At 43.5% G+C, this 27,367-nt stretch overlaps 1 protein-coding gene across 5 annotated transcripts in view; it reads left to right on the top strand.

The window, feature by feature from the left end:
• PDE4C (phosphodiesterase 4C) overlaps positions 1-19,808 on the top strand; it is a 670,949-nt gene extending 651,141 nt beyond the window's left edge. For all 5 annotated transcript variants that reach the window (XM_077272881.1, XM_077272892.1, XM_077272912.1 and 2 more), the window contains 4 exons: positions 6,102-6,256; positions 10,591-10,713; positions 11,376-11,558; positions 13,465-19,808. In XM_077272881.1, coding sequence (XP_077128996.1) covers positions 6,102-6,256; positions 10,591-10,713; positions 11,376-11,558; positions 13,465-14,046 — 1,043 coding nt within the window. In that variant the 3' untranslated portion in view covers positions 14,047-19,808. The remainder of the gene's footprint in view (positions 1-6,101; positions 6,257-10,590; positions 10,714-11,375; positions 11,559-13,464) is intronic.
• The last annotated feature ends 7,559 nt before the right edge of the window (positions 19,809-27,367 follow it).

Genomic DNA, 27,367 nt, shown 5'->3' with positions numbered 1-27,367 from the left:
GGCGCATGACAGAGCTCGGAAGGGAAGGAGCGCCATTTGGAATGCAGACTTAAATGGATTGGTCTGCAGGCGTCACGTTGCATTTGCAGAGCCCCTGATGTACCCAAACAGTACAAACCCCCCACAAGTGACCCCATATTGGAAACTAGACCCCCCCAAGGAACTTATCTAGATGTGTTGTGAGAACTTTGAACCCCCAAGTGTTTCACTACAGTTTATAACGCAGAGCCGTGAAAATAAAATTTCTTTTTTTTTTCACAAAAATGATTTTTTAGCCCCCAGTTTTGTATTTTCACAAGGGTATCAGGATAAATTGGACCCCAAAAGTTGTTGTTCAATTTGTCCTGAGTACGCTGATACCCCATATGTGGGGGGGAATCACTGTTTGGGCGCATGACAAAGCTCGGAAGGGAAGGAGCGCCATTTGGAATGCAGACTTAAATGGATTGGTCTGCAGGCGTCACGTTGCATTTGCAGAGCCCCTGATGTACCCAAACAGTACAAACCCCCCACAAGTGACCCCATATTGGAAACTAGACCCCCCAAGGAACTTATCTAGATGTGTTGTGAGAACTTTGAACCCCCAAGTGTTTCACTACAGTTTACAACGCAGAGCCGTGAAAATAAAAAATCTTTTTTTTCCCACAAAACTTATTTTTTGGCCCCCAGTTTTGTATTTTCCCAAGGGTAGCAGGATAAATTGGACCCCAAAAGATGATGTCCAATTTGTCCTGAGTACGCTGATACCCCATATGTTGGGGTAAACCCCTGTTTGGGCACACGGGAGAGCTCTGAAGGGAAGGAGCACTGTTTTCCTTTTTCAACGCAGAATTGGCTGGAATTCAGATCGGATGCTATGTCCCGTTTGGAGAGCCCCTGATGTGCCTAAACAGTGGAAACCCCCCAATTATAACTGAAACCCTAATCCAAACACACCCCTTACCCTAATCCCAACAGTAACCCTAACCACTCCTCTAACCCAGACACACCCAACCCTATTCCCAACCGTAAATGTAATCCGAACCCTAACCCTATCTTTAGCCCCAACCCTAACTGTAGCCCCAACCCTAGCCCCAACCCTAACCCTAACCCTAGCAATAACCCTAGCCCTATCACTAGCCCTAACACTAGCCGTAACACTAGCCGTAACACTAGCCCTAACCCTAGCCCTAACCCTAGCCCCAACCCTAGCCCCAACCCTAACCATAGCCCCAACCCTAGCCCCAACCCTAGCCCTAACCCTAGCCCTAACCCTAGCCCCAACCCTAGCCCTAACCCTAGCCCTAACCCTAGCCCTAACCCTAACCCTAGCCCTAACTCTAGTCCTAACTCTAGCCCTAACCCTAACCCTAATGGGAAAATGGAAATAAATACATTTTTTAATTTTTCCCTAACTAAGGGGGTGATGAAGGGGGGTTTGATTTACTTTTATAGCGAGTTTTTTAGCGGATTTTTATGATTGGCAGCTGTCACACACTGAAAGACGCTTTTCATTGCAAAAAATATTTTTTGCGTTACCACATTTTGAGAGCTGTAATTTTTCCATATTTGAGTCCACAGAGTCATGTGAGATCTTGTTTTTTGCGGGACGAGTTGACGTTTTTACTGGTAACATTTTCGGACACGTGACATTTTTTGATCGCTTTTTATTCCGATTTTTGTGAGGCAGAGTGATCAAAAACCAGCTATTCATGAATTTCTTTTGGGGGAGGCGTTAATACCGTTCCGCGTTTGGTAAAATTGATAAAGCAGTTTTATTCGTCGGGTCAGTACGATTACAGCGATATCTCATTTATATCATTTTTTTTATGTTTTGGCGCTTTTATACGATAAAAACTATTTTATAGAAAAAATAATTATTTTGGTATTGCTTTATTCTCAGGACTATAACTTTTTAATTTTTTTGCTGATGATGCTGTATGGCGGCTCGTTTTTTGCGGGACAAGATGACGTTTTCAGCGGTACCATGGTTATTTATATCAGTCTTTTTGATCGCGTGTTATTCCACTTTTTGTTCGGCGGTATGATAATAAAGCGTTGTTTTTTGCCTCGTTTTTTTTTTTTTTTTCTTACGGTGTTTACTGAAGGGGTTAACTAGTGGGGCAGTTTTATAGGTTGGGTCGTTACGGACTCGGCGATACTAAATATGTGTACTTTTATTGTTTTTTTTATTTTATTTAGCTAAAGAAATGTATTTATGGGAATAATATATATTTTTTTTTTCTTTATTTAGGATATTTTTTTTATTTTTTTTTTACACACATGTGGGGAATTTTTTTTAACTTTTTTACTTTGTCCCAGGGGGGGACATCACAGATCATTGATCTGGCAGTGTGCACAGCACTCTGCCAGATCTGCAATCTGCTGTGCAGGGCTGCAGGCTTACCAAGTGTCTGCTCTGAGCAGACACTCGGTAAGCCACCTCCCTCCCTGCAGGACCCGGATGCCGCGGCCATCTTGGATCCGGGACCTGCGGCGAGGAGGGAGGTAGGAGACCCTCAGAGCAACGCGATCACATCGCGTTGCTCCGGGGGTCTCAGGGAAGCCCGCAGGGAGCCCCCTCCCTGCGCGATGCTTCCCTATACCGCCGGTACACCGCGATCATGTTTGATCGCGGTGTGCCGGGGGTTAATGTGCCGGGGGCGGTCCGTGACCGCTCCTGGCACATAGTGCCGGATGTCAGCTGCGATATGCAGCTGACACCCGGCCGCGATCGGCCGCGCTCCCCCCGTGAGCGCCGCTGATCGGTGATGACGTACTATCCCGTCGGTGGTCATACGGGATAGTACGTCAGATGTCAGAAAGGGGTTAACCCTCCTCTTTGGGACAGGTGAAACATCAGGTTCTTCCACTCCTTTAAGAAAATACCTGGAGTTAAGTCCTCTGCTTGTAATTTTTTTAGTCACTGTAAATGGGTGCTCTAGCAATTTTTCCAGCTCAGTCACCTGATTCCACTGACTTTCATTTAGCGTCAGTTGAGGGTTAGCCATGTCTACAAGAAAGGTTTTCAGTTCAACCAAGCGCTGAATCATTAAGTAAGTACTGCCCCATCGTGTGGCTTGATCAATAATTGCCCCTTTTCCAGCACGTCTCTTCAAAATTGAGTCAACTTTAGGGGTTCTGGCAACAGTAGCCAATTTTCTCACCTTGCCAATCAGTGCAGCAGCATGTCCTTCTTGCAGACTGTCTCTTATAGCCAGCTTTAGCGTATATACAACACAGCGCATGTGATGAATGAAAGAACGTTTTGACACAGTTTCAACAAGATCATCTAAACTATCATGTTGCTGTTCATCTGAAGCAACTTCAGTTTGCTCCTCAGTTACAATACTGTGTTCCTCTATTTCAAACATTTCTGTGTCTGTGGACCCAGAATGTTCTTCTAGCTGCTGGTCACCATCATTACTCTCATTCATTAGCTTAATAGTACTTATCATATTTGAAGCATTGTCAGTTATGACAGAAAGAACTTGCTCTTTTTTAAGTTCATAGTCTTGCAGAACCTTTTCCACCAAGACCTGGAGAAACTCACTGGTGTGATGAGCTTTGGTGTCTTTTACTGCCAATGTCTTGGTAACTATTTCATTTTTGTCACAAACAAATTGGACATTGATGGCAAAATAGTTCACTCTGTGACGTGTGCAGGCATCCATTTTAAGAAACAGAAAGCATCCCTTGAGAGTTTTTTTTAAGTTCTTCCTTTTGTTTAAAAGCTTCTTCGATTACTAATTTTCTAATACTCTCTCTCTCCAGAGAAACACCAAGCTTGCGGGCCATTTCCCCATTCAGACACATAATAGCTGGTCGTGAAAATAATGAAATAGGCACACTATCCTTTACAACAAGCTCTATGATCTGTTTTTTTAAATGTATCTACTGTCATTGTCACAGTAACTATGTCACTGACAAAATATCTTGCAACTGATGGCTGCAAATTTCTCTGCTTGCTTCTTTGTTTGGCTGGAAGAGCTGGGCACTGGTTCATTGGTTTGGATGCAGTCTTTCTCATCCACCTCTTTCAGTACTTCTGGATGAAAGCGCTGTAAATGTCTCTTTAGATTAGAAGCTCTGGTAGGAGCATTTTTATCTTTGCCTGAATATGCACTGATCTTGGCTTCACAGCATTTGTTTTCGTCTGGATCATTTGTCATACACTGACAGACATAATGTTTTCTATCTTGAGTGATGGTGAAATGTTCAAATACAGCTGATTTAATGTGATGCTTCTTTGACATTCTCAGGTTTTTAATTCTGCATTCACAATCCAAATGACAATTGTACAAAATTATTGCCAGGTCGTACAACTGATATAGTGGTCAGTAATACTGTTATTCCTCATGTACTCACAGTTAACTGATGCAAAGTTTATTGAAAGGATAATACTTCTTAAGGTACCTTCACACGAAACGACTTTGTAACGATATCGCTAGCGATCCGTGACGTTGCAGCGTCCTCGCTAGCGATATCGTTTAGTTTGACACGCAGCAGCGATCAGGATCCTGCTGTGATGTCGCTGGTCGCTGAATAAAGTCCAGAACTTTATTTGGTCGTCCGATCGCCGTGTATCGTTGTGTTTGAAAGCAAAAGCAACGATACCAGCGATGTTTTACACTGGTAACCAGGGTAAACATCGGGTTACCAAGCGCAGGGCCGCGCTTAGTAACCCGATGTTTACCCTGGTTACCAGCGTAAAAGTAAAAAAAACAAACAGTACATGCTCACCTGCGCGTCCCCCAGCGTCTGCTTCCGGACACTTACTGAGCGCCGGCCCTAAAGTGAAAGTGAAAGCACAGCGGTGACTTCACCGCTGTGCTGTTAGGGCCGGAGCTCAGTCAGTGTCAGGAAGCAGACGCTGGGGGACGCGCAGGTGAGTATGTACTGTTTGTTTTTTTTACTTTTACGCTGGTAACCAGGGTAAACATCGGGTTACTAAGCGCGGCCCTGCGCTTAGCAACCCGATGTTTACCCTGGTTACCCGGGGACCTCGGCATCGTTGGTCGCTGGAGAGCGGTCTGTGTGACAGCTCCCCAGCGATCAAACAGCGACGCTGCAGCGATCGGCATCGTTGTCGCTATCGCTGCAGCGTCGCTTCGTGTGAAGGTACCTTTACAGTCTTCCTCTTCTGAGTAGCAGCTGTGAGATGCTTGGAAGACACACACCTAGTAAACATCTAGTCTAGAGGAGGAGCTTTACTACTAAGAATTTGCAACACATTTTCACTTTCTGTTTCATACATTGTAAGTAGGGGGGTTGGGGCAGCATGAGGTTAACCAAATATAAGATTAGATAAGGGCAGTGGAGAACAGTGACACACAAGAAGTTAGGGTACCGTCTCACAGTGGCACTTTTGTCGCTACGACGGTACGATCCGTGACGTTCCAGCGATATCCATACGATTTCGCTGTGTCTGACACGCAGCAGCGATCAGGGACCCTGCTGAGAATCGTACGTTGTAGCAGATCATTTGGAACTTTATTTCGTCGCTGGATCTCCCGCTGTCATCGCTGGATCGGTGTGTGTGACACCGATCCAGCGATGCGTTCGCTTGTAACCAGGGTAAACATCGGGTTACTAAGCGCAGGGCCGCGCTTAGTAACCCGATGTTTACCCTGGTTACCATCGTAAATGTAAAAAAAAAAAAACGTACATACTCACATTCCGGTGACGTCACCGCTGTGCTCTGCTTTCACTTTACGGCCGGCACTCAGTCAGTGCGGGAAGCAGACGGCTAGGGACCTGACGGACACCGGAATGTGAGTATGTACTGTTTGTTTTTTTTTACATTTACGATGGTAACCAGGGTAAACATCGGTAAACAGAACTGCTTATCACTGTTGTTCATAGTTTGATAGAACATATATATTTGAGTAACATTTATAAAACTCATATGAAAGTTCAATTATGAAATATTAATACATTTTTTTTAAAGCTGGAGTCGGAGTCGGTACATTTCTACTGACTCTGACTCCGACTCCAACCAAAACTAACTCCGACTCCACAGCCCTGGTAGTGACTAGGAATTGTCTCATAACCTACATATAGACTCTAATATCTATTTTCCATATTTTATCCACATGATCATTTTTTTCTTGTCTTTTTAGACTCTGAGCTGGCCCTGATGTACAATGATTCTTCGGTCTTAGAAAACCATCACCTTGCAGTTGGATTTAAGCTCCTTCAAGAAGAGAACTGCGACATTTTTCAGAATTTGACCAAAAAACAGCGCCAGACTTTACGAAAAATGGTCATCGATATGGTAAGTGGGTGACCAGAGAGCTGGCAAAGATTCAAGTCTGCAGAGTTATGCAGAGGAGGGTTTTATTTCTTTTTTTGTAAGGGACTACTTGGTTGGTGTCTGTTACTGTTCTGCATTCAGGTCAGCCTGATTATAGGTTGGGCAGCACGTGAAGAAGGAACAAATCAATGTAATTCGATGTTGGGACCATCATGTGGTGGCTCTTCGGCCCTTGGAGAGGCCTTACGCTGGTTGGTTTTATGCTGTTTTGTGGCTATAAGGTGCTATGGACTCCCCTCCCTAGAGGAACCTCATTGACCCATGGTTCATGAAAAGGGCTTGGAGGGAGGAAAAAATATCTAGTCTTTCTGGCCTGGATGGCAAACCTGGCAATATGATGGGGAGCCCATTTTACTCTTTGCTATGGGCGATCATTCTTGTATGTATGTTATTGTGGATACTGTAATAAGTTATATTTGACCTCTTCCCTGTATGTCATGATGGGAGATGTGTTCTAAACATATGATATACAGTAACTTCATAGAGGCCAAGCAGGCACGGGAGCCCAAAATCCATTTTACTGACAGCCATGCTGGTGCCAGCATCGTCTCAGAATCAAAGAATTAAAGGAGTTGTCCACTACCCGGATACTCGCATTCTACATCAGCACTTTTCCATTGATGCCGGCACTGGGGTTCATGTGGCCTTGTCGCCCATCGGTGTTCGATATTGGGCTACAGGACTCACACAAACTGCGGCAGACCTGTACCGACATCGCTAGAACAGCACTGGTGCAAGAGGTGAATTTATGCTATTTTTATTTCACAAGGGGGACTACTTCATTTAAAAAGGAATTGTCCAGACGTAGTGGACACCACTTTAAAGGGATATTCCCATCTCCAAGATCCTATCCCAATATGTAGTAGGTATAATAATAACAATCTCAGCACATACCTTAAATTAGAAATGTAGAATAGTTCTTCTGATTCTCTAAGTTGCTTAATGTTACAACCACTAGTAGTCGTAACCATGGATACCTAAGCTACTGCAATACCTGCATATGGGGCAAGTGACACAGCGAATCAGAAGAACTAACATGTCTAATAGGAGGTATATGTTGGGATATGATATTGGCGATGGGAATTCCCCTTTAATATTTTGTATTTTGCGGATTGGAAATTTGTAGAACTTACAGTAGCTAGACGTGAATGAGTCCCTTTTAGTTTGGGAACTCCATAGACTGGAATCACATGGAAGATCTCTTTTACATGCCATGTCGTGATTGAGTGAGAATGTTAAAAATTAAGGAACTACAATGGATTAAGACATTAAATACATTAAAACAGTATGAATAAATTAGGTGTTACCCTTTAGGTATGTTGATTGCCTTCATCCCCCTTGTGAAATTCCTCCTTTCCATAGTGTAGTTTATCAATTAGGTTAGGTGATAGAGTCACAGGTAATGTAATAGAGGGGAGATATGTTTCACTATGCCTAATGGTGTCAGAGTTGTATTTCCTCCAGCACAGTAAGTGTTGTGGGGGTTACGTTCTGTTATGGGCTGGTTTTTGGGGGGACTAGTGAACCTGAACCGTGAGTGTTCTGTCAGCCATGAGTGCTTACTTAAGAAATATACCTGTCGAATATGGGCAAAGGGTGTGTCTGTAACCCCTAGGGCGCTGGGTACATGGAGTTGTAATCACGCGTGTGCCAAGTCATGCTGACAGTGGGACAGTTGTGCTCATGCGCTGGAAGTCTTCTACTTATTGAGATGGTGCTGGACCCGCCGGAGCGCAATTGCGCACGCGCGAGTTTTCGCTATACTTTTTCATCATACTTACTACCCGACATGCACATGTGACTTCTTAGGACGCCGATATGGCGCTATTTCATACGGGTTGAGTCATGTGTTGTAATTCCATACAGCTGATTGCATTATGACCAATTGAGTTTTTAGCTGACTTCTTCCCTAGACTGCCCTATATGCCCTTTTTTATGGCACTGTATAACTGTATATTGTTGTAAATAATATGCCTTTACGCTTTATGTATAAAATGAATTGTAAACTATGGAATAGCACTCTTATGAGATTTATTGTTGTAAAGTACATTCATTTAACTACACAGTGGGGGAAATAATTATTTCATCCCTTGCTGATTTTGTAGGTTTCCTCACTGACAAAGGAAAAACCCCGTGAGCACTACTATAAGAGGTGCTAACGTAGGTCCCCAAACCGTTCAGTAGTAAGAATGAAACCTTGCACTCAGCTTAATGGTGTGATGATTTATTGTAGTACGCTTAACAAACGTTTCGGTCACTTTTGACCTTCGTCAGTGACGTACTTATGATAGGTCGTATATCTAGGATATAGGTGGGGATAGTCCCCGGGATGTCCGCATTTATAGCAGGTCTGTAAATACAAATTGTGTGGGATTGTAATCTGAATCCTGTGAGATGCTTGGGCGCAGCCACCTCAGATGCGGCATCCACCGCTCGTCTCGCCCACTGACAAAGATCTAAACAGTCTATATAAGGGTATATTAAGGGTAGGTTAATTTTAACATTGAGAGATAGAATATCAAAAATAAAATCCAGAAAATCACATTGTATAAATTATATACATTTAATTGCACCTGGCAAACAAGACTTAATACTTGGTGGCAAAACCCTTTTTGGCAAGCACAGCAGTCAGACGTTTTGTGTAGTTGATGATGAGGTTTGCGCACACGTCAGGAGGAATTTTGGTCCACTCCTCTTTGCAGATCATCTCTAAATCATTAAGATTTTGAGACTGTCGCTTGGTAACTTGGAGCTTCAACTCCCTCCATAAGTTTTCTATGGGATTAAGGTCTGGAGACTGGCTAGGCCACTTCATGACCTTAATGTGCTTCTTTTTGCGCCACTCATCTGTTTCCTTGGCTGTATGTTTTGGGTCACTGTCTTGTTGGAAGACCCAGCCATGACCCATTTTTAATGTCCTGGCGGAGGGAAGGAGGTTGTCATTCAGGATTTTACGGAACATGGCTCCATCCATTCTCCCATTGATGCGGTGAAGTAGTCCTTAGCAGAAAAACACCCCCAAAACATAATCTTTCCACCTCCATGTTTGACAATGGAGAGTGTTCTTTGGGTCATAGGTGGCATTTCTCTTCCTCCAAACACGGCAAGTTGAGTTAATACCAAAGACCTCAATTTTTGTCTCATCTGACCACAGCACCTTCTGCCAATCACTCACAGAATCATCCAGGTGTTCATTGGCAAACTTCAGACAGGCCTGCACATGTGCCTTCTTGAGCAGCGGGACCTTGCGGGCACTGCAAGATTTTAAACCTTTACGGCATAATGTGTTACCAATGGTTTTCTTGGTGACTGTGGTCCCAGCTGCCTTGAGATCATTAACAAGTTCCCCCATGTCATTTTAAGCTGATCTCTTACCTTCCTCATGATCAAGGATACCTCACGAGGTGAGATTTTGCATGGTACCCCTGATCAATGTCAAAAGACAGCCATTTTGTATTTCTTCCATTTTTGATACTATTGCACCAACAGTTGTCTCCTTCTCACCCAGTGTCTTACTTATGGTTTTGTAGCCCATTCCAGCTTTGTGCAGGTCTATGATCTCGTCCCTGACATCCTTATAAAGTTATTTGGTCTTTCCCATGTTGTAGAGGTTAGAGTCTGACTGATCAATTGAGTCTGTGGACAGGAGTCTTTTATGAAGGTGACTATGTAAGACCGCTGTCTTTAATGTAGGTAACAAGTTGACTAGGAGCGTCTAACTGGTCTGTAGGAGCCAGAATTCTTAATGATTGGTAGTGGATCAAATACTTATTTCTCACTGCAAAATGCAAATAAATGTATATAATTTATACAATGTGATTTTCTGGAATTTATCTTTGATATTCTATCTCTAAATGTTAAAATTAACCTACCCTTAAAATTATAGACTGTTCATGTCTTTGTCAGTGGGCAAACTTACAAAATCAGCAGGAGATCAAATACTTATTTCCCCCACTGTATACCTTAAATACTCTGTATATGCATTTACACATTGCTTGAAGAAGGCTCACACACCGAGCCAAAACGTCGCACAAATGGGCCACTAAACCAGCTTTTTTTGCACTAAAGTAATGGTGTGCTGCTTCCTCATTTTCTCTAGAACTAACAGTAGCTAGTTCTTTGGTAACTCCATGGTCTGGAATCACATGGAAGATCTCTTTTACATGCCAGGAAGAGAATTGATCATTTAGAGCATAGTGTCCAGGAGCACTTACAGCTCCGAATAGTCTGTGATATTCTAGGGGAGGGAATGTAAGACATTTTCTGTGCTAATCTTTTTAAATTTTCTTTTATAGGTACTGGCTACTGATATGTCCAAACATATGAATCTTCTGGCTGACCTAAAGACCATGGTAGAAACGAAAAAAGTGACCAGTTTGGGCGTTTTGCTGCTTGATAATTATTCGGATCGAATACAGGTATGGTACATTTTTGGCCAAATCAGGCCACTTCATCTTTGCTGTAACAGCTGTATTGTGAACAATTTTGTGGCACTAAATAATATATAAGAATTACAGGTTTCCCTCCTCTTGTTAGTGCCGACTTTCTCAGAGATTACATAGAGCGTGCGGTCTCATAAAATTGTGTCCCAAACTGTCCCAAAATCAGTGAGTTCACCGGACAGAGAAATGTGGGAAGAAAAAATTGTATTTCATATTTGTTTTCTTTTGATTGATTGAAACCATTCCCATCGAAAATTTCTGTGAAGCGAATGAGTGTTCTGATCGCTTCTGAAGTCTTCCTTAGGCCACATTCACACGGTCAGTATTTGGTCAGTATTTTACCTCAGTATGTGTAAGCCAAAACCAGGAGAGGAACAATCAGAGGAAAAGTATAATAGAAACACGTCACCACTTCTGTGTTTATCACCCACTCCTAGTTTTGGCTTATAAAACTGAGGTAAAATACTGAACGTGTGAACATGGCCTTAGATGAGCAATATACAGCAAACCTCAAGTATTGAGCCTCATGCAAGTATACAGCAAGTCTTGGCTCCCTTTCTCCATGTAAATACCAGAAACCGAGCCAATCTTTAGTGATTTATATAGTGTTTTCATCTTCTCCATTGTTCTCTTCTTAGGTCCTTCAAAACATGGTTCATTGTGCAGACCTCAGCAATCCCACCAAACCTTTGGAGTTGTATCGCCAATGGACGGATCGGATTATTGTGGAATTCTTCCATCAAGGAGATAAGGAGCGGGAAAAGGGAATGGAGATCAGTCCGATGTGTGATAAGCACAATGCATCTGTTGAAAAATCACAGGTACTCCTCCCTTCTTATATTCTTATATTATATTATCTGCTTTTAGGTAGGACAGCAGGTGTTCAAATATGGAGACTAACTTAAAGGATTTGTCCTTTTTCACCTAACTCTATGTATTTTTAGCTAAGAGTCATTTTTGTAATTACGGTTCCTTAAAATGAACGCAGGTCCAATGCAGACCATGCTAGATGGCTGTGCTGGCTCTTGAAGCGATGCCTGCTCCATTCAGAAGTCACCGGACAGATGACTAGAAGAGCACGCCATCCGATGTTTCTCTGAAAAAATAGCTGTTCTAGTCACCGCACTGCTGCAGCTGAGCCTTCTTCATATGCTGCTGTTAACCATTTAGATACTCCTGTCAATCACTGACAGCAATTTTAATAATCCCAATTTTCTCTATTCAAAGCTATGTAAATTTTCAACAGTGCAAAAAAATAAAAATTTGTACAGCTATGTTTATAAAAGTCCAATCTGTAAAAATATAAAATTAACCTTTATAATAACTGGTGTAAAAACAGTAGGATACAAAGATTGTTCAGCCCTGCCCCATTTTTAGAGCCTTTTCCCCTGAGCCAAAAGTGAATTAAATCAGCAAGAGATTAGCCCCTGTGTTCTCAATGTGAGTTCTGCAAAAATCTTTGGGTTTTTTTGCAGTCACAGTGCTATTACTTGGGGTTATCATTTATTTTTACATTTGGGGTTCCTCTTAAAAGGGTAGTCTGGTATTGGCGAATAAAATTTATACCGGGTTTACACTTACTGATGACTCTCATTAAACAATACATGTTTAATAACCTGCTTAGACAGGCCAACTGCATTTGCCATGAGCACAGAATGATCGGTAATGTACCATTCTGTGTGCCAAGACTCATTGTTCTCGGCAGCATATGTGCTGCCGAGAGCAATGATTTTTAAGCAAGCTTATTTTACTCTATGAATAAGAATTTTGCATTCATTAGATAATTGGCAGCCTGTTTACTCTGGGAAATATATACACTGCTCAAAAAATAAAGGGAACACCTAAACAACAAAATATAACTCCAAGTAAATCAAACTTCTGTGAAATCAAACTGTCCACTTAGGAAGCAACACTGTTTGACAATCAATTTCACATGCTGTTGTGCAAATGGAATAGACAACAGATGGAAATTATTGGTAATTATCAAGACACACTCAATAAAGGAGCGTTTCTGCCGGTGAGGACCACAGACCACATCTCATTATCACTGATTACTGGCTGATGTTTTGGTCACTTTTGAATGTTGGTTGTGCTTTCACACTCGTGGTAGCATGATGGGTGACATTAAAGGGAATCTGTCACAAGATTTTTGCTACGTAATCTGAGAGCACCATGATATAGGGAAAGAGAATCTGACTACAGCGATGTGTCACTTACTGGACTGTGTTTTGCTGTTTCAATACAATCAGTGTTTTATCAGCAGGAGCTTATCACTTCAGGACAACTGGCCTCATGCCTCCTAGTCCTACCCTGCCCCCAGCACTGATTAGCAGCGCTCTTTCACTATACATTGTACACAGAAAGCTGTGGTGTAGGCGGGTTATGTAAACTCTGGTAGATCTGCAGGAGAGGAAACTGTGGTTCTATCATAACTGCTGCACCCAGGAAACTTAAGTGATACATCAGAAGTAGGGGACCATAACACCTATGTATTCCTCTACACCAAGTCTCTTCTGTGGTTTGGGGTCTCTATCCTAAACACAGTGATCACAATGAAGACTGCTTTTAGCAATATATGACAGGAAGCTAATAATGTCCAGGTCAATCTGATATTTCTACAGTGAGTCTACACAGTGTGCTTCATGTCTGTTCCAGTCCTGATGTCCATGAGACTTTGCATGTCTGAGCATAGCTAGCGCTCACTTCTCTATTGTTCTTTCATTGCAGGTTGGTTTTATTGACTACATTGTGCATCCTCTGTGGGAAACTTGGGCCGACTTGGTACACCCAGATGCCCAAGAAATATTGGACACTTTAGAGGACAATAGAGAGTGGTATCAAAGCATGATCCCCCAGAGTCCATCCCCTCCACCAGAAGAACTAGACCCCGACAGGGGAAGCACCACAGGAGACAAGTTTCAGTTTGAACTGACACTGGAGGAAGAAGGAGAGTCTGAAACCGAACAGGAAGAGAGTCCTGTGGATGAGGAAAACAGTGACTCAAAAATCCAGATCACAGACGATTCAGCCCAAGTCAGTGATGAAACTGATCAACCCTCTCCGGTAGACAGCTGCAGAAGTGTGGCCAACCAGCTGGATCGCTTAGAACTCCCATCAAAGAACGCTCTGACCAAGCAGAAAAAAGTACTGAACTTTGATAACCTGAAATTATCATCTGAAAGGACGCAGACACAAAAGGACACTAGGAGGGCGGCATCCGCTAATACTGCTATGGAGGAGATTGCAGGCCAGGGGGAGGTCTGTTTGGACCAAGAGGGAAACATCACATATCTTCCATTAGGAACGTAACGCCAAATTGTCACATCATTATTATTTTATTTTTATTCACACACACTTTACATTTTATTTTTCTGGAGGAGGATTGGATTTTTATGAAAAAAATAAGTATTTAAAAGAAAATCTGATATCAGAAGAAACAAATTGTCCCCAACATCAGATAAACCGCATGGGAGAGCATGGTGGAATGTCATGGTTCTATTTCTTCTCTAATTTTGGAGGCACAGATTTCCAGTCTCTAAGCTCCCAGTGGGTTGCTGTTATTTCTGGAAGAAAGGGAAACTATAGCTAAAATATTTGCAGTATTAAAACCCGTGCTAAAGTTTTCTTACTCTAAACTGGGCACCGCCTGCCTGACCCTCTCCAGATGCTGGTGAAGCACACTTGCAAGTATGCAGTTCTTTGCTATGGTCGGTCATGTTGTGAACTTTTCCTTCATCAATGGAGAGGCAGGTGGCAATGTAAGTGGCATAGCTATGATTTATGATGTTACGAGCCTTATTTGCATGGAGGAGCTTATATTTCAGTTATAGTTTTTCCTTCAGACTCAGAAACTTATTTATGAAGATGCTTGGAACAACGGAGTAGGTAATGGTAGGTAATCAAATGTTTTCTGTTTTTTTGAAAACTTTATCCTCTACCACCCCATTTTATGTGGCCATCAATACAGATGGACACATATCGGTGTCGTCCCTTAAACACCACATTAGCAGCCATCAATAGATGGCTACAATAAGGCTATTGAAAGTAGCACCAGCCAGTAGTTACCAGCAGTGGATAGTAGCTAGATGATTTGTGAAAAGAAAGAATGGACCAGCACTAATTCCTTGCATATTAGGATCTCCAGTGGACCTCTGGTTACTCTGTCACTACAAAGCGTAGAACATGGCTGAATATGCTGGCTGGGATCCATGCGAGAAGATACATTGCCTCTAAGGATTATGCATTACACGGGTCTTTTTGGTTTTACTTCTGCAATGTTGTAAACCGTCCTGATATCGGAATGTTGGGGGAACAGGCGTGGTCTATGTGTGCATAGGAACGCCAGATAATCTAAACCTCAGGGTATGGTAGAAATGCTGTATGTGTGTTCTGATTCATGTGTAGCAGTCAGCTGACCGGTGTTCATACTTTCTTAACCCAAATGTCGCACAAGTTTATGGTGGAGAGATTGTTGGATTTACTAGAAAAGGCAGATCAGCTGCTCACGTGTCCTTCGGCTTTTAAACATTATGAGAATCCACAAAGGCCAAGCGAACTACAAATGCAAACAAAATAAGGTACGCGCTGATTTATTCACCAGAGCTATAGTAACGCAATATCTAGCCATACGCTTTACGTAGCGATCGGCTGCCTTGTTTGTTCATCTGACAGCTATTCGTCTCGATCTCCTCACTACACGTATTGAACATGCTTGGCCGAGATTGTCTTCTCCATAGGGAGAAAAAAAAAACGCTGCCAGACAGTTCTGGCGGCGGCCTGTCGTCCTTGAAATTAAACATGCCCAAGCTTTCTTTTCCTTGACATCTGCTGTCAGAGAAGAATCACAGTGCCTCCATGCATGTTTGATGGCTGGCCATCCTGTCGAAATCGGTTTGTTTTACCGGGAGGGTTTTATTGTACACGGTATAGCCATACCTCACAGATGTATGTAGTTCCTAGTTGTTTGCTGTAACGTAACAACTTTCACTATTTTTAATCTTATTTATAGCCTTGGGTTTGTGTACAGCCTTACCTTGAGAAAAGGTAAATTAGGAGGGAGAGAGGGGCGCTGGACATATCAGCTAGAACAAATAGTTGACATCATGATGGCTTTTCCTGACGTACTGTCCAGGTTATTGGTTCTGCCCTCTCATCTGTCTGTGATTTTCTGTGTTACAGTATGTCCGGTGTCTTTTTGTGCATAATGTTACCGTTAAGTATCCCTCATATTTGGCTGATCTGCCAGGTCACACGTGTGTCAGTGTGCATTCTCGCAATGCTTTCCATTTGGGTTGAGAAATGGGAATGCCCTCAGATGGGATATGGACTCCATTTAATTTATTGTTCTAACGTTTCACTTTATTTTAATGTATTTGTAGTTCACTTTTGAACAAAGCCACAGTTCTGTGCACACGTCTCTTGTCTCTGATCTGACTTTACTGTGATTTGCACTCAAAATGCTGCATTGCTATAATCTTGCACTTCTCAGCAACATTGGTGACTTGGTGCCAAGAGGCCGACAACAGACGCCTGCTGTTTAGAAGGCTGTAGTGGGTGTTACGGGCATCTTTTGTAGAGAAACCACACTAGCTGCTGTGCTCTAAAACACTACTACAAAGTGGTAGAAGAACTGTTGTGTCGTTTCCTGCGCCAATTTACTTACATGACATCCCCCCCAAAACAACATTAACTGTCCTATAAAAAAATCCTCATTCTATGACAAGCCTTCCATGTATCTGCTGAGCAAATGTATGTCCTGACTTAGGGCTTGTTCACACGCTATATTTTTGCAGTGGAAAAAACGCAGTTTTACAGTAGCAACAAAATGAATGCGATTTCTGAAATCTCACGCACATGCTGCTTATTTGTTACTTGCAGATTTCAAAAATCAAGAGGGTTCATTCAGATCTGAAGCATGTCAATTCTTTCAGCGTTTCTGCAGTGTTTTTCGCCCATTACAATGAATGGGGTAAAAACGCAAATAAAAATGCATGAAAAACATGTGCAATTTATGCATAGTTTTTTTTGCCTGCCAACAAATCTGCTTCGAATACTCAACATGTCGACATATCTTTAGACGAGTTGTGTTATTTTGTAAGGTCACCAGGTCGCTTGAACATATTTTGGCTTTTCGCAAGCCATTTTTTTTTAAAGGGACAACAGGGCAAAGGTAGGACCCCTTCACTAAAGAAATCTTTTGGTTTTACCTCAGTTTCCCTGTTCAGCTATTGAATCCTTTTATGGTTTAGATTTTCATATTAACCCTAACAATTAGAAAAATTTACGAAGCTTCATGTATATGGTACAGTGCAGGTCTGTGTGCGATAGCTATATGCTTAAAGGGCTTTTCCTAGGAACAGAGTTAATTTTAATCAATAGATCTTTGAATAATAATAATTTCCACAATTGGATGTGATTAAATAAAATGTTCCTGTGCTGAGATAATCTTATAAATGTGCCCCTGCTGTGTACTGTGTAATGGCCATGTCTGACCGTGCGGGAGGGGAGGAAGAAAAAGAGTATACAGAGACTATACAGACAGGACAGCGGGGGGATCGCAACCGAGTTCTTTGAGTTAAAGCATTGCTTAAAACCAGGTAGTGAAATGTTTTGCCTCACAGAAAGAATCAGCTGTGATCCCCTGCCGACCTGTCTGTATACCCTTCTGTTTCCTCCCCTGGCCAGGAGCTGTGGTATGATCACACCATGTTCCTGCACGGTCACACACGGCCATTACACAGTACACAGCAGGGGCACATGTATAAGATTATCTCAGCACGCTGACATTTTATCTAAACACATCCAATTGTTGAACTTATTCCAAGATCTATTGATTAAATATACCTTGTTCATAAGAAAACCCTTAGGCTACTTTCACACTTGCGTCGTGTGACGTCCGTCGCAATGCGTCGTTTTGGGGAAAAAACGGATCCTGCAAATGTGCCTGCAGGATGCATTTTTTTGCCCATAGACTTGTATTGCCGACGGATCGCGACGTATGGCCATATGTCGCGTTCGCCGTGCACTGGATGCATTGTGTTTTGGCGGACCGTCGGCACGAAACAACGTTCAAGGGAACGTTTTTTTCGTATGTCGCGTCCGCCATTTCCTACCGCGCATGCGCTTCCGGAACTCCGCCCCCTCCTCCCCGGGACTTTAGAATGGGCAGTGGATGCGTTGAAAAACTGCATCCGCTGCCCACGTCGTGCCAAATTTTCACAACGTGCGTCGGTACATCGCGCCGACGCTTAGCGATGGACCCGTACCGACGCAAGTGTGAAAGAAGCCTAATAATACCAGCATCAGACATTGTCACGTGTAACTAACTTTAATTCCCACTAAAGCATGGATCTGAATTACGGTTCTGTACTCAATTGTTAGTAAAGATTACTGTATACTGTCTAGAGGGATATACTGGCCAAAAGCATTCCCACCTTTTCAATTAACAGGTGATACGAGTTACGTTGATGGGGGGTTCCGATCAATTCCAGACCACCACTAAGGCTACTTTCACACTTGCGTCGGTACGGGCCCGTCGCAATGCATCAGGCCGACGTACCGACGCAACCTGTGAAATTTCTGCAAGACGTGGGCAGCGGATGCAGTTTTACAATGCATCCGCTGCCCATTCTGCAGTCCGGGGAGGAGGGGGCAGAGTTTCGGCCGCTCATGCGCAGTCGAAAATGGCGGACGCGACGCACAGAAAAAGTTACATGGAACTATTTTTGTGCTGACGGTCCGCCAAAACACGACGTATCCGTCGCACGATGGATGCGACATGTGGCAATCCGTCGCAATGCGTCGCTAATGCAAGTGTATGGAGAAAAAAAGCATCCTGCGGGCAACTTTGCAGGATGCGTTTTTTCTCCAAAACGACGCATTGCGACAGACGTTACCCGACGCTAGTGTGAAAGTAGCCTTAGTTGTTTCAGTCAATGTTATAGGCTTGGAATTGAGAGGCAGGGCTTGTGCTCCACTGATCTACCGTTAAAACTCATCCTACCTTTGATACATGCTTCTGCTTGGAATACATGTTTAAAGAGGTTATCCACTACTTTTTCATTGATGACCTATCCTTCGGTTAGGTCATCAATGTCTGATTGGCCAGGGTCCGACACCCGGTATCCCTGCTGATCAGCTGTTATTGGCGGCTGCTGGACAGAAGTGCTCACTTGTGGAGCAGGCTGTCTTCTGGTAGTGGTCACTGCAGGGTAATACACATCCACCTCCTTTTGATTTGAATAGGAAGCGGATGTGCAGTGCCCTTCCTCTGCCAATACCAGAAGACTGCCATCTCCGCAAGTGTGTACTTCCGGACGACGGCCACCAACACCGATAACAGCTGGCCAGCGGGGGTGCCGGGTGACGGACCCTGGACGATCAGACATTTATAACCTATCCTAAGGCTAGGTCATCAATGAAAAAGTAGCGGACACTGTCTTTAAATTAAACTGCCTGGGAAATTTTCGATTTCCGTAGATCCATATTCTAAGATCCCTAGAGAACTGCTGGTGTTCATGTGAAGCTGGCTATGCATGTAGTATTATGTGGTCCGCTATGTGGACAGACTAATTCCAACAGTGCAAGAGCTGATGTTAGCAGTTTCGCTAATACAGATGAATTGGGTAGGAGGGGTGTGTGGAAAGTTGCAAAGGGATTGTCCTAAATGAAGGCCACAACAGTATCACACCTTACCTGTTTCATTCTCTTATGTAGATATAAATTATGCTCCAAAAGATGCCTATAACACCCAAAAAAAGCGGTTCTTCACGGCAGTATTTCAGCTAGGAACTCATGAAGATCCTTTTAACAGTGGATCATATAGGGAAGCCATAGTGGACCTTAGTGGAGAAGGTGAAAATGTGCCATTCACTACTGCTGCAATAGTGAACCGTTGTTAGTCATTAGTGTGTCAGGCCTGGATTCATGGAAGGACCCCAATATGCTGAACTTCACGCTGTTTTGAGGTTTCTCATATAGGGGGTCCTTTTTTAAACCAGACCTACATCTTTTAGAATTGTCACCAACCATATTTGTTTTATTATTTTTCTTAATAAAAAAATTATCTTTTTGCTTCTTGTCAATGAATTATTATTTCAAGAACAAATACGGTACATAATTTCCTTGCTTTTCCTGGTTTTCACAGTTATTAGCTAGACAACAAGTGTTCAAAGAGCGGTATATGGGGTTTATCAGACGTTGGCCATGTTACCATGTAGGATAAAACACAGGTGAACTGAATTGTTTTGGTGTGTTTTATCCCTGAAAAAATACATGAAAAAAAAATAAAATTCCAAATCTTATGCACTAAAAATGCTGCTTAAAAGACTAGCATGAATAACGCCAGTCTTGATGATCTGGGGACTTGACATTGAAAATCTCCTACAGAGTGGTCATATTTAAATAAGACGTGTCACTTGCTCAGAAAAAAATTTAGTTAAATATGTATAATATATAAAATGTAAATATCTCTGATCTCCCCTGTCTTTTTGGTTTTTGCACTGCTTCGATTCAGTGCAGAGATATTCACTGCTGTTTATTCTGGAGCACACTTTGTGAAATCTCTGCTTTGCAGCCCAACTGGGTGTTTCTTCACAGTCTTCTCTGGGGACGTGCACTTTCACCCCTTCCGTGCGATACACGGCCAATCATACATCAACAGCGTCTGAAACTGCTATTTCAGCTCCTGAGCTATGATGATCAGTGTCTGGGAGAGATGGATAAAAGCACACACCCCAGTCCAAGACTGAAGACATGTGTAATTGACTGCAAAGCAGGGTTTTCTCATACTGCACTTAAGAAGAAAAAAATGTAAATTTGTGTGCAAAAGGAGTGACACAGCACAAAATAGAAAATAAGCTGAAGCAGGGGAACTCTGAGGTTTTACAAGGTATTTAAAAAAATGAGCAAGTTACAGATCTTCTTTAATTTGGAATATGTTCACCCATGTGGAGATAGTCCTGTCTCAGTTTGAGACTTATTTTCAGGCTGTATGCAGTAGCAGAGGCATTGTACAGCTTGAACTAGCATCTGCATATTCTGCGCAGTTTTGCTTTATCTTCTATATTACTATTTAGCCAATTTTATTGACTGTGTCCAGATGCAATAATGTCCATAACTGAGATGGCAACATTCTGCTCTTTACACTCCCCAGTGATACTCCTATAAAATGTTTCAAACATTAAAGTGGTCAGTATAATGAGTACACCCCAACAGATGTCAGAAATCCTTTAGTATCCCTTTAGACTCGACATACTATACTACAAAATACACAAATATGCGCCATATATTACAAGCCTCAAAAAAGTAATTTTTTTAACAAATTCAATCAAGACCATGTTGCAAAAATTAGTACACCCCAATGAAAGTCTTGGGAGCAAAGCTGAAGTTAAGACTACAAAATTCTAATTAACAAGAATTCAACCACAGTAAGTGATTATTCATGAAACAGGTGTCCAGCAGACAGTTGAATATAAAAAGGCATGGCTTAATAAATTCCCTTTCCATTTCATGTTCTCAGCAATGGCACCACGTGGAAGAGAAATGTCACAAGACCTAAGTAAGATAATTTCTTTACACAACCAAGGTGAAGGCTACAAGATCAGCAAAGCTTTACTTATCATTCAGAATCAGAATAAAATAATACAAAGATAGAACTGCAACCATCTCATAGAGAAGTCCAGGAGCATCTACTGAAGAGAAGGGTTGAAGAAAATAGACATGCAAGTTCACTTCCGTTAGCTAAGAAAATTAAACGGGTGCGTGTTTTCCATAACACAATGCAATGCATACACTGCAGAGGAATGGCTCTCCTAAAGCCCATACACAAGAAGGCCCGGCTGCAATTTGCCAGGACCCATGCTGAAAAATGTGAAGCTTAATAGGACTCTACTCTGGAGTGATGAGACAAGATAAATGTGTTGGCTTCAAAACTGTATGGTATGCAAAGGTAAGTAGTACAAAGAAAAATGCATAGTGCCTACAGTAAAACATCGTGTTGGCAATATCCTTATGTGGAGCTGCTCGAGTGATTCAGGTATTGAGGAGCTACATTTCATTGATGGTATCATGAATTCACAGATGTGCTGCTCCATATTGAAAGAGAAGATGCTGCCATCACTCCGTGCTCTTGGTAGATGTGCACATTTCCAACCTGTCAATGATCTAAATCACACACAGCTGTTGCATTTGTGAAGAAAAATTAGGAATCCCATACATTAAATTTCACCAGCTTAAACCAGCAGGAAGTACAGCACCACCTCCAAATCACTAAAGTAGACAAACCACTAGGCCTAGATGGCATACATCCCCTAGTACTTTTATTTGGTCACAGTTAAAGGTGGTGTAAAACACGGGTCAGTATTGGGCTCTTCTGTTTTCAATATATTAAAGAGGTTGTTCACTACTTTTACATTGATGGCCTATCCTTAGGATAGGTCATCAATGTCTGATCGGCTGAGGTCTGACACCCGGTACCCTCGCCGATCTGATGTTATTGGTGTTGTCCATTGCCAGCTGGGAGTCCTTACTTGCGGAGCTGGCCTACTTGACGTGGCTGCAGCAGGATACTACACTTCAGCCTCCTATTGTTTGAATAGGAGGCGGATGTGCACTACCAAGCCCCGGCCACTACAAGTAGACTGCCAGGTCCGTAAGTAAGTCCATCCCTTGGCAGATCGGCAGGGTGACGGGTGTTGGACCCTGGGCTGATCAGACATTGATGACCTATCCTAAGGATAGGCCATCAATGTAAAAGAAGTGGACAACCTCTTTAATGACATTATAGAGGGCATACAGAGCAGAATTTCCATATTTGCAGATGATAATTAACTCTGCAAGGAGGATTTTGGAATATTACAGAGGGATTTATGTAAGCTAGATGTTTGGGCTGAGAATTGCCAATTAAAGTTTAATGCAAATAAATGTAAGGTCATACACTTAAGCAAATGAAATAAAATGTATAATTATGTACTAATTGTAAAACACTAGGTAAAACTATCACTGAAAAAGATTTGGGCATATGGTTGAACAGCAAACTTAACTGTAGTGATCAGTGTCAGGCAGCTGCTGCTAAGGCAAATAAAACTGTGGGATGCATTAAAAGAGGCATAAATGTTCATGACAAAAACATTGTTTTGCGTCTATACAAGTTCACTAGTGCAGCCTCACTTAGAATACTGTGTACAATTTTGGTCTCCGGTGCATAAGAAAGATGTAGCTGAACTTGAGTACCTGCAGTGAAAAGTAGCTAAGGTTATTAAAAGGGTGGTCCGGAACTAACATTTATTTTAATCCTAAATGCCTATCAATTTATTGTCAGACTCTAATCTCTTTTCTAGTATACACTGCTCAAAAAAATAAAGGTAACACTTAAACAAAACAATGTAACTCCAAGTCAGTCACACTTCTTAGGCCTCTTTCACACTTCCGTCGTTGGCTGTGCGTCGTAGTGGAGTGAAATGACGTGTCGACGGACGTTGTGAAAGTAGAGGAAAACGTGTGTGACGCATCCAGTATTATCACGGATGCGTCGACTGAGTTCGGCCGAATTTTCTAATATAAGGTTCGAGAGAGAGAGAGAGTCCATAGGCTCCCATTCTGTGGAACGACATATGCCGCAGAAGGCGTCGGGGAACGTTTTTCCACTGCAAAGAATTGGAAAAGACGGGCCGTCAAATTCCGCAGGATCCAGTGCATGACGGACGAAACGTGTGGCCATCCGTCGCGATACGTCGCTAATACAAGTCTATGAGAAAATGCAGGATCCTGCAAATTTTTTTGCAGGATCCTGTTTTCTCAAAAAGCGACGTATCTCGACGGGACTACAAAGACGGAAGTGTGAAAGAGGCCTTATAAATCAACCTGTCCAGTTATGAAGCAACACTGATTGTGAATCAATTTCTCCTGCTGTTGTGAAAATGGAACAGACAAAAGGTAGAAATGATATGCAATTAGCAAGACAACCCCTATAAAGGAGTGGTTCTGCAGGGGGTGACCACAGACTATTTCTCTCTTCTCATCCTTTTTGGCTGTTGTTTTAGTCACTTTTACATTTTGTCATTGCTCTTACCCCTTGAGGTACAGTAGCATGAGGAATTGTCTACAACCCACAGAAGTTGCTCAGGTAGTGCAATGTTCAATAGCCACCCTAAGTGTTCCAAAGTGGCCATTATTTCTCTTACTTGTGTCGAGCAATGATAAGCCAACCTGCCACAACAAGAAAATTGTCCAGATAGGGAATAATCAAGTCGTTGGTTTTACGTAGATGTGCCATGACCTCTGAAACCACCTTCGTGAAGACCCAAGGGGCAATGGCGAGACCAAAGGGGAGAGCCTTAAATTGAAAATAACTAATTGTGCCCTCTATGACCACCGCCACCTTGAGGAACCGTTGGTGCTCAACATGTATAGGCACATGATAGAACACATCCTTAAGGCTACTTTCACACATCAGGCTCTTTTTTGAAATAACGGAACTGGCGAAATCAAAAGCCAGATCTGTTTTTTTTTCTCATTGACTTGTATTAGCGCCGGATTGCGCCGCATGGCCTACCGTTCCGTCCGTTTTTTTACGGATCCGGCTAAAAATTCAATTCTGGCTTCTGGAAAAAACGTACACAGTAACGTTTTTTGTCTCTGCAAAAAAAGCCAGAAGCACCGGAACCGGAGCTTCTGGCTTTTTGCTAGAATGGAAGCCTATTGGAGCCGGAAGGTGCTGGATCCGGAAAATAACAGATCCCGGCGCCAGATTCCAGTTTTTTAAACTGAGCATGCTCCAATTTTTTTTTTAATCCAATTATCAGGATATGCTAGTCGGATCCGTCGAAAAAACGGATCTGTCGCATCAGTTTTTCACAATCTGCGACGGATCTGTTTTTTTCAACATTCGACGGATTGTGCCTGACAGCAAAAACCTGATGTGTGAAAGTAGCCTAAGATTCAACACTGCCATGAAACAGTTTTCAAAGATTAGCTTTATTGCTGATCTAATTGATTAGAACTCTTAGGTTTATAATAGTTCTAAAGGAGCAGTCTGGCTTCCGAATCAGAAAGGGGGGGAATAAAACCCCTTCCCCCTTTCTGGCAATGGAACCTCCATCAGGACAGCCTTACGCAACAGCTCCAGAACCTCTGCTTCCAGGGCTTGTTGTTCTGTGGAGAAAGACTGTGAACGGGTTATGAACCTGTCCAATGGGATCGAAAGAAACTCTAACCTCAGCCCTGATGTTACCAGGCTACGAACCCAGTCACTATTGGATATTTTAAACCTGGCAGGGTAGAAGGCTGACAGCCTACCTCCCCCACCCCCCCACCTGGGTAAGCAGTCGAGGTGATTTCTTCTGCTCCCGAGGGTAGGTCCCAAACATAAATCCCCATCTTTCCTCCTTCTATCATCCCATTTGGCTCGGTACCTGGAAGATTTTCCACGGCTAAATTTTCTCCTACTGAAGGGCCACCTGTAGGAGGGAACCGACAGACTGGGAAATTGCTTCTTATCGTCCCCTGCTATCATCCCCTAGGACCGGCCCAAACAGGTACTCCCTCTCGCATGGAATAGCACAAAGTTTATACCTGGCTTGAATATACCCGGGTCAGCATTTCAGTCACAATGCTCTCCGGGCTGCATTCCAGAGGGCCGCAGCTTTTGCTGCCAACCTGACCGAGCCCGCTGAGGCATCTGATAAGAACGCTGCGGCACCATGTATCACTGGTAATAACTCCAGAATAGTCACTCTAGAAGTCCTCTCCTTCAGTTGAGTCTCTAGTCAGTCCAACCAGATTATCATAGACCTGGCCGTACATGTAGATGCTACCGCAGGCCTTAGCCCATGTCCTCGAAGAGCAAAGAGGATTTGTTTGATGCCTTAGCTACTGCCGCATCAAGTTATGGGGCCTTATCCCAAGAACTCAACATCAGGTCATCAAAGGGATACCTTCTTTTAAAAGCTAGGGGAAGGGAACCTTTCCTCTCTGGTCTTTTCCACTCTCGGTGTACGAGAGAGTGGATTTTATCATTCAAGGGGAAGGACCTGCGTTTTCTCTGGTCCAGTCCCCCAAACATGACATCCTGAACTAACCTCTCAGGCTTTGTCTCTACTATCCCCATAGTATTCCTGACTGCCTTCACCAATTTATCTACCCAGTTTATGGGGAAACAGAAGCGGCCAGAGTTGTCTTCCGAAGAAGAAGATGCTGATGAAGATGACCCAGAAGAATTCTCGCCCCTGACAAAGTCACTAGAAGTGTCTGATTCCAGGGACCTAGTCTTCCTCCTTTTTTCCTTCCCCTTTTGGGCCTCTCCTTGGGACAGGGATATCATGGACTCTTTTACCTCAGTCCTAATAATTTCCCTTAGACTCATAGCGAAATTAGGTGTCTCCTCTGCTACTGTCTGTTGGATACATGACTGGCACAACCTCTTTAGATAGGAGTCCGGCAAGCGGACCTGCAAAGTGCATACTCCTATGTCTTGATTTCCCTGCACACTTCTTTCCTTGCATGAATCAGGAGAAAAATAAGGGGAAGACTACATCACTGAGTGAACTTTCACAAAGATCCCTTACCAGTGTGAATCAAATGAATAGGTACCAGATTACGAGGGGGACGCATCCCAGCCGAAGGATCTTCCCTGGAGGCTGCTGAATCATCCACTCTGCTGGAGCTCCTCAGACTAGACCTCCCCGCAGAATCCAGTTTCTCACTTACACGGCCACTTCCCGCACTGTCACGGGGTCCACGGGTCGTCGCCGGGATGCTTGAGGCTTTTGACTAAGCTGCTGCTGCTGTTCTTGCTGCTGTACAGGCTGTACCTGTTTCTGCTGCTTGCACGACTCCATCCTTTCAGAAAAATGATCAGGGCCCAGAAGCAAGGAGGTCTGTGCAAGTGCCCTTTTAAATGCTGGGCACACCCCCATCGGTGCCTCCGGATATCTGGGTCAGCAGGTCACCTGGTCTTCGGCGCCATTGAAGAGATCTCCTCCCCAGAGCCCACCAGCAGCGCCCCCCGGATGTGACGCAGTCCCCAGGGCGCCCCGCCCCTCGCAGGCACGGAACACATGGTGCATACTGCGCTGACATGAGCCCTGAGCCCCGAAGCTGCCGACGGCTCCGGACGCCCCACTGGAGCGCCCCGACTGCCTCATCAGGGCTGGAAGCATCACGTGGCACAGCCCCGACCATGCTGCCGGGCACGTCACCAGGACCCGACACCACATCACCAGAGACGCCCCAGAACGTGCCATGCAAAAGACACCGCCGGCAAGCTCCAGGGGCATACTCACCTATGTTCAGGCGCAGACCATCAGGAGCTGGTATTCCTCCCTGGACAAGACTCCACCTGCTTTGCTCACTACAGTGTGGTCCACCCTGGACCCACTGTGACACTTCCAGGAACTCTGCACCGGCTGAGGCAGGGGACCCCCCCACTGCCTGAACCGACCGGCCGAGCCTGGAAATCCACCAAATCTTTTACCCTCACAGGTATGTCTCGAAGAGGTTCACCCAACAAAGACAGGAAACCAAGTGATGCAGGGGTGAGGTGCCTTTTATGTCTGTAGGTTTCCTGTCCTTGAAGGGCAGATCCCCTCTTTCATGGTGCTGTCATGGGAGACCGAATAAAATTTGATTTTTT

This window comes from Ranitomeya variabilis, chromosome 1 (genome assembly GCF_051348905.1).
Source record: "Ranitomeya variabilis isolate aRanVar5 chromosome 1, aRanVar5.hap1, whole genome shotgun sequence".
Taxonomy (NCBI): Eukaryota; Metazoa; Chordata; class Amphibia; order Anura; family Dendrobatidae; genus Ranitomeya; species Ranitomeya variabilis.
This window is presented reverse-complemented; position numbering and strand designations above follow the sequence as displayed.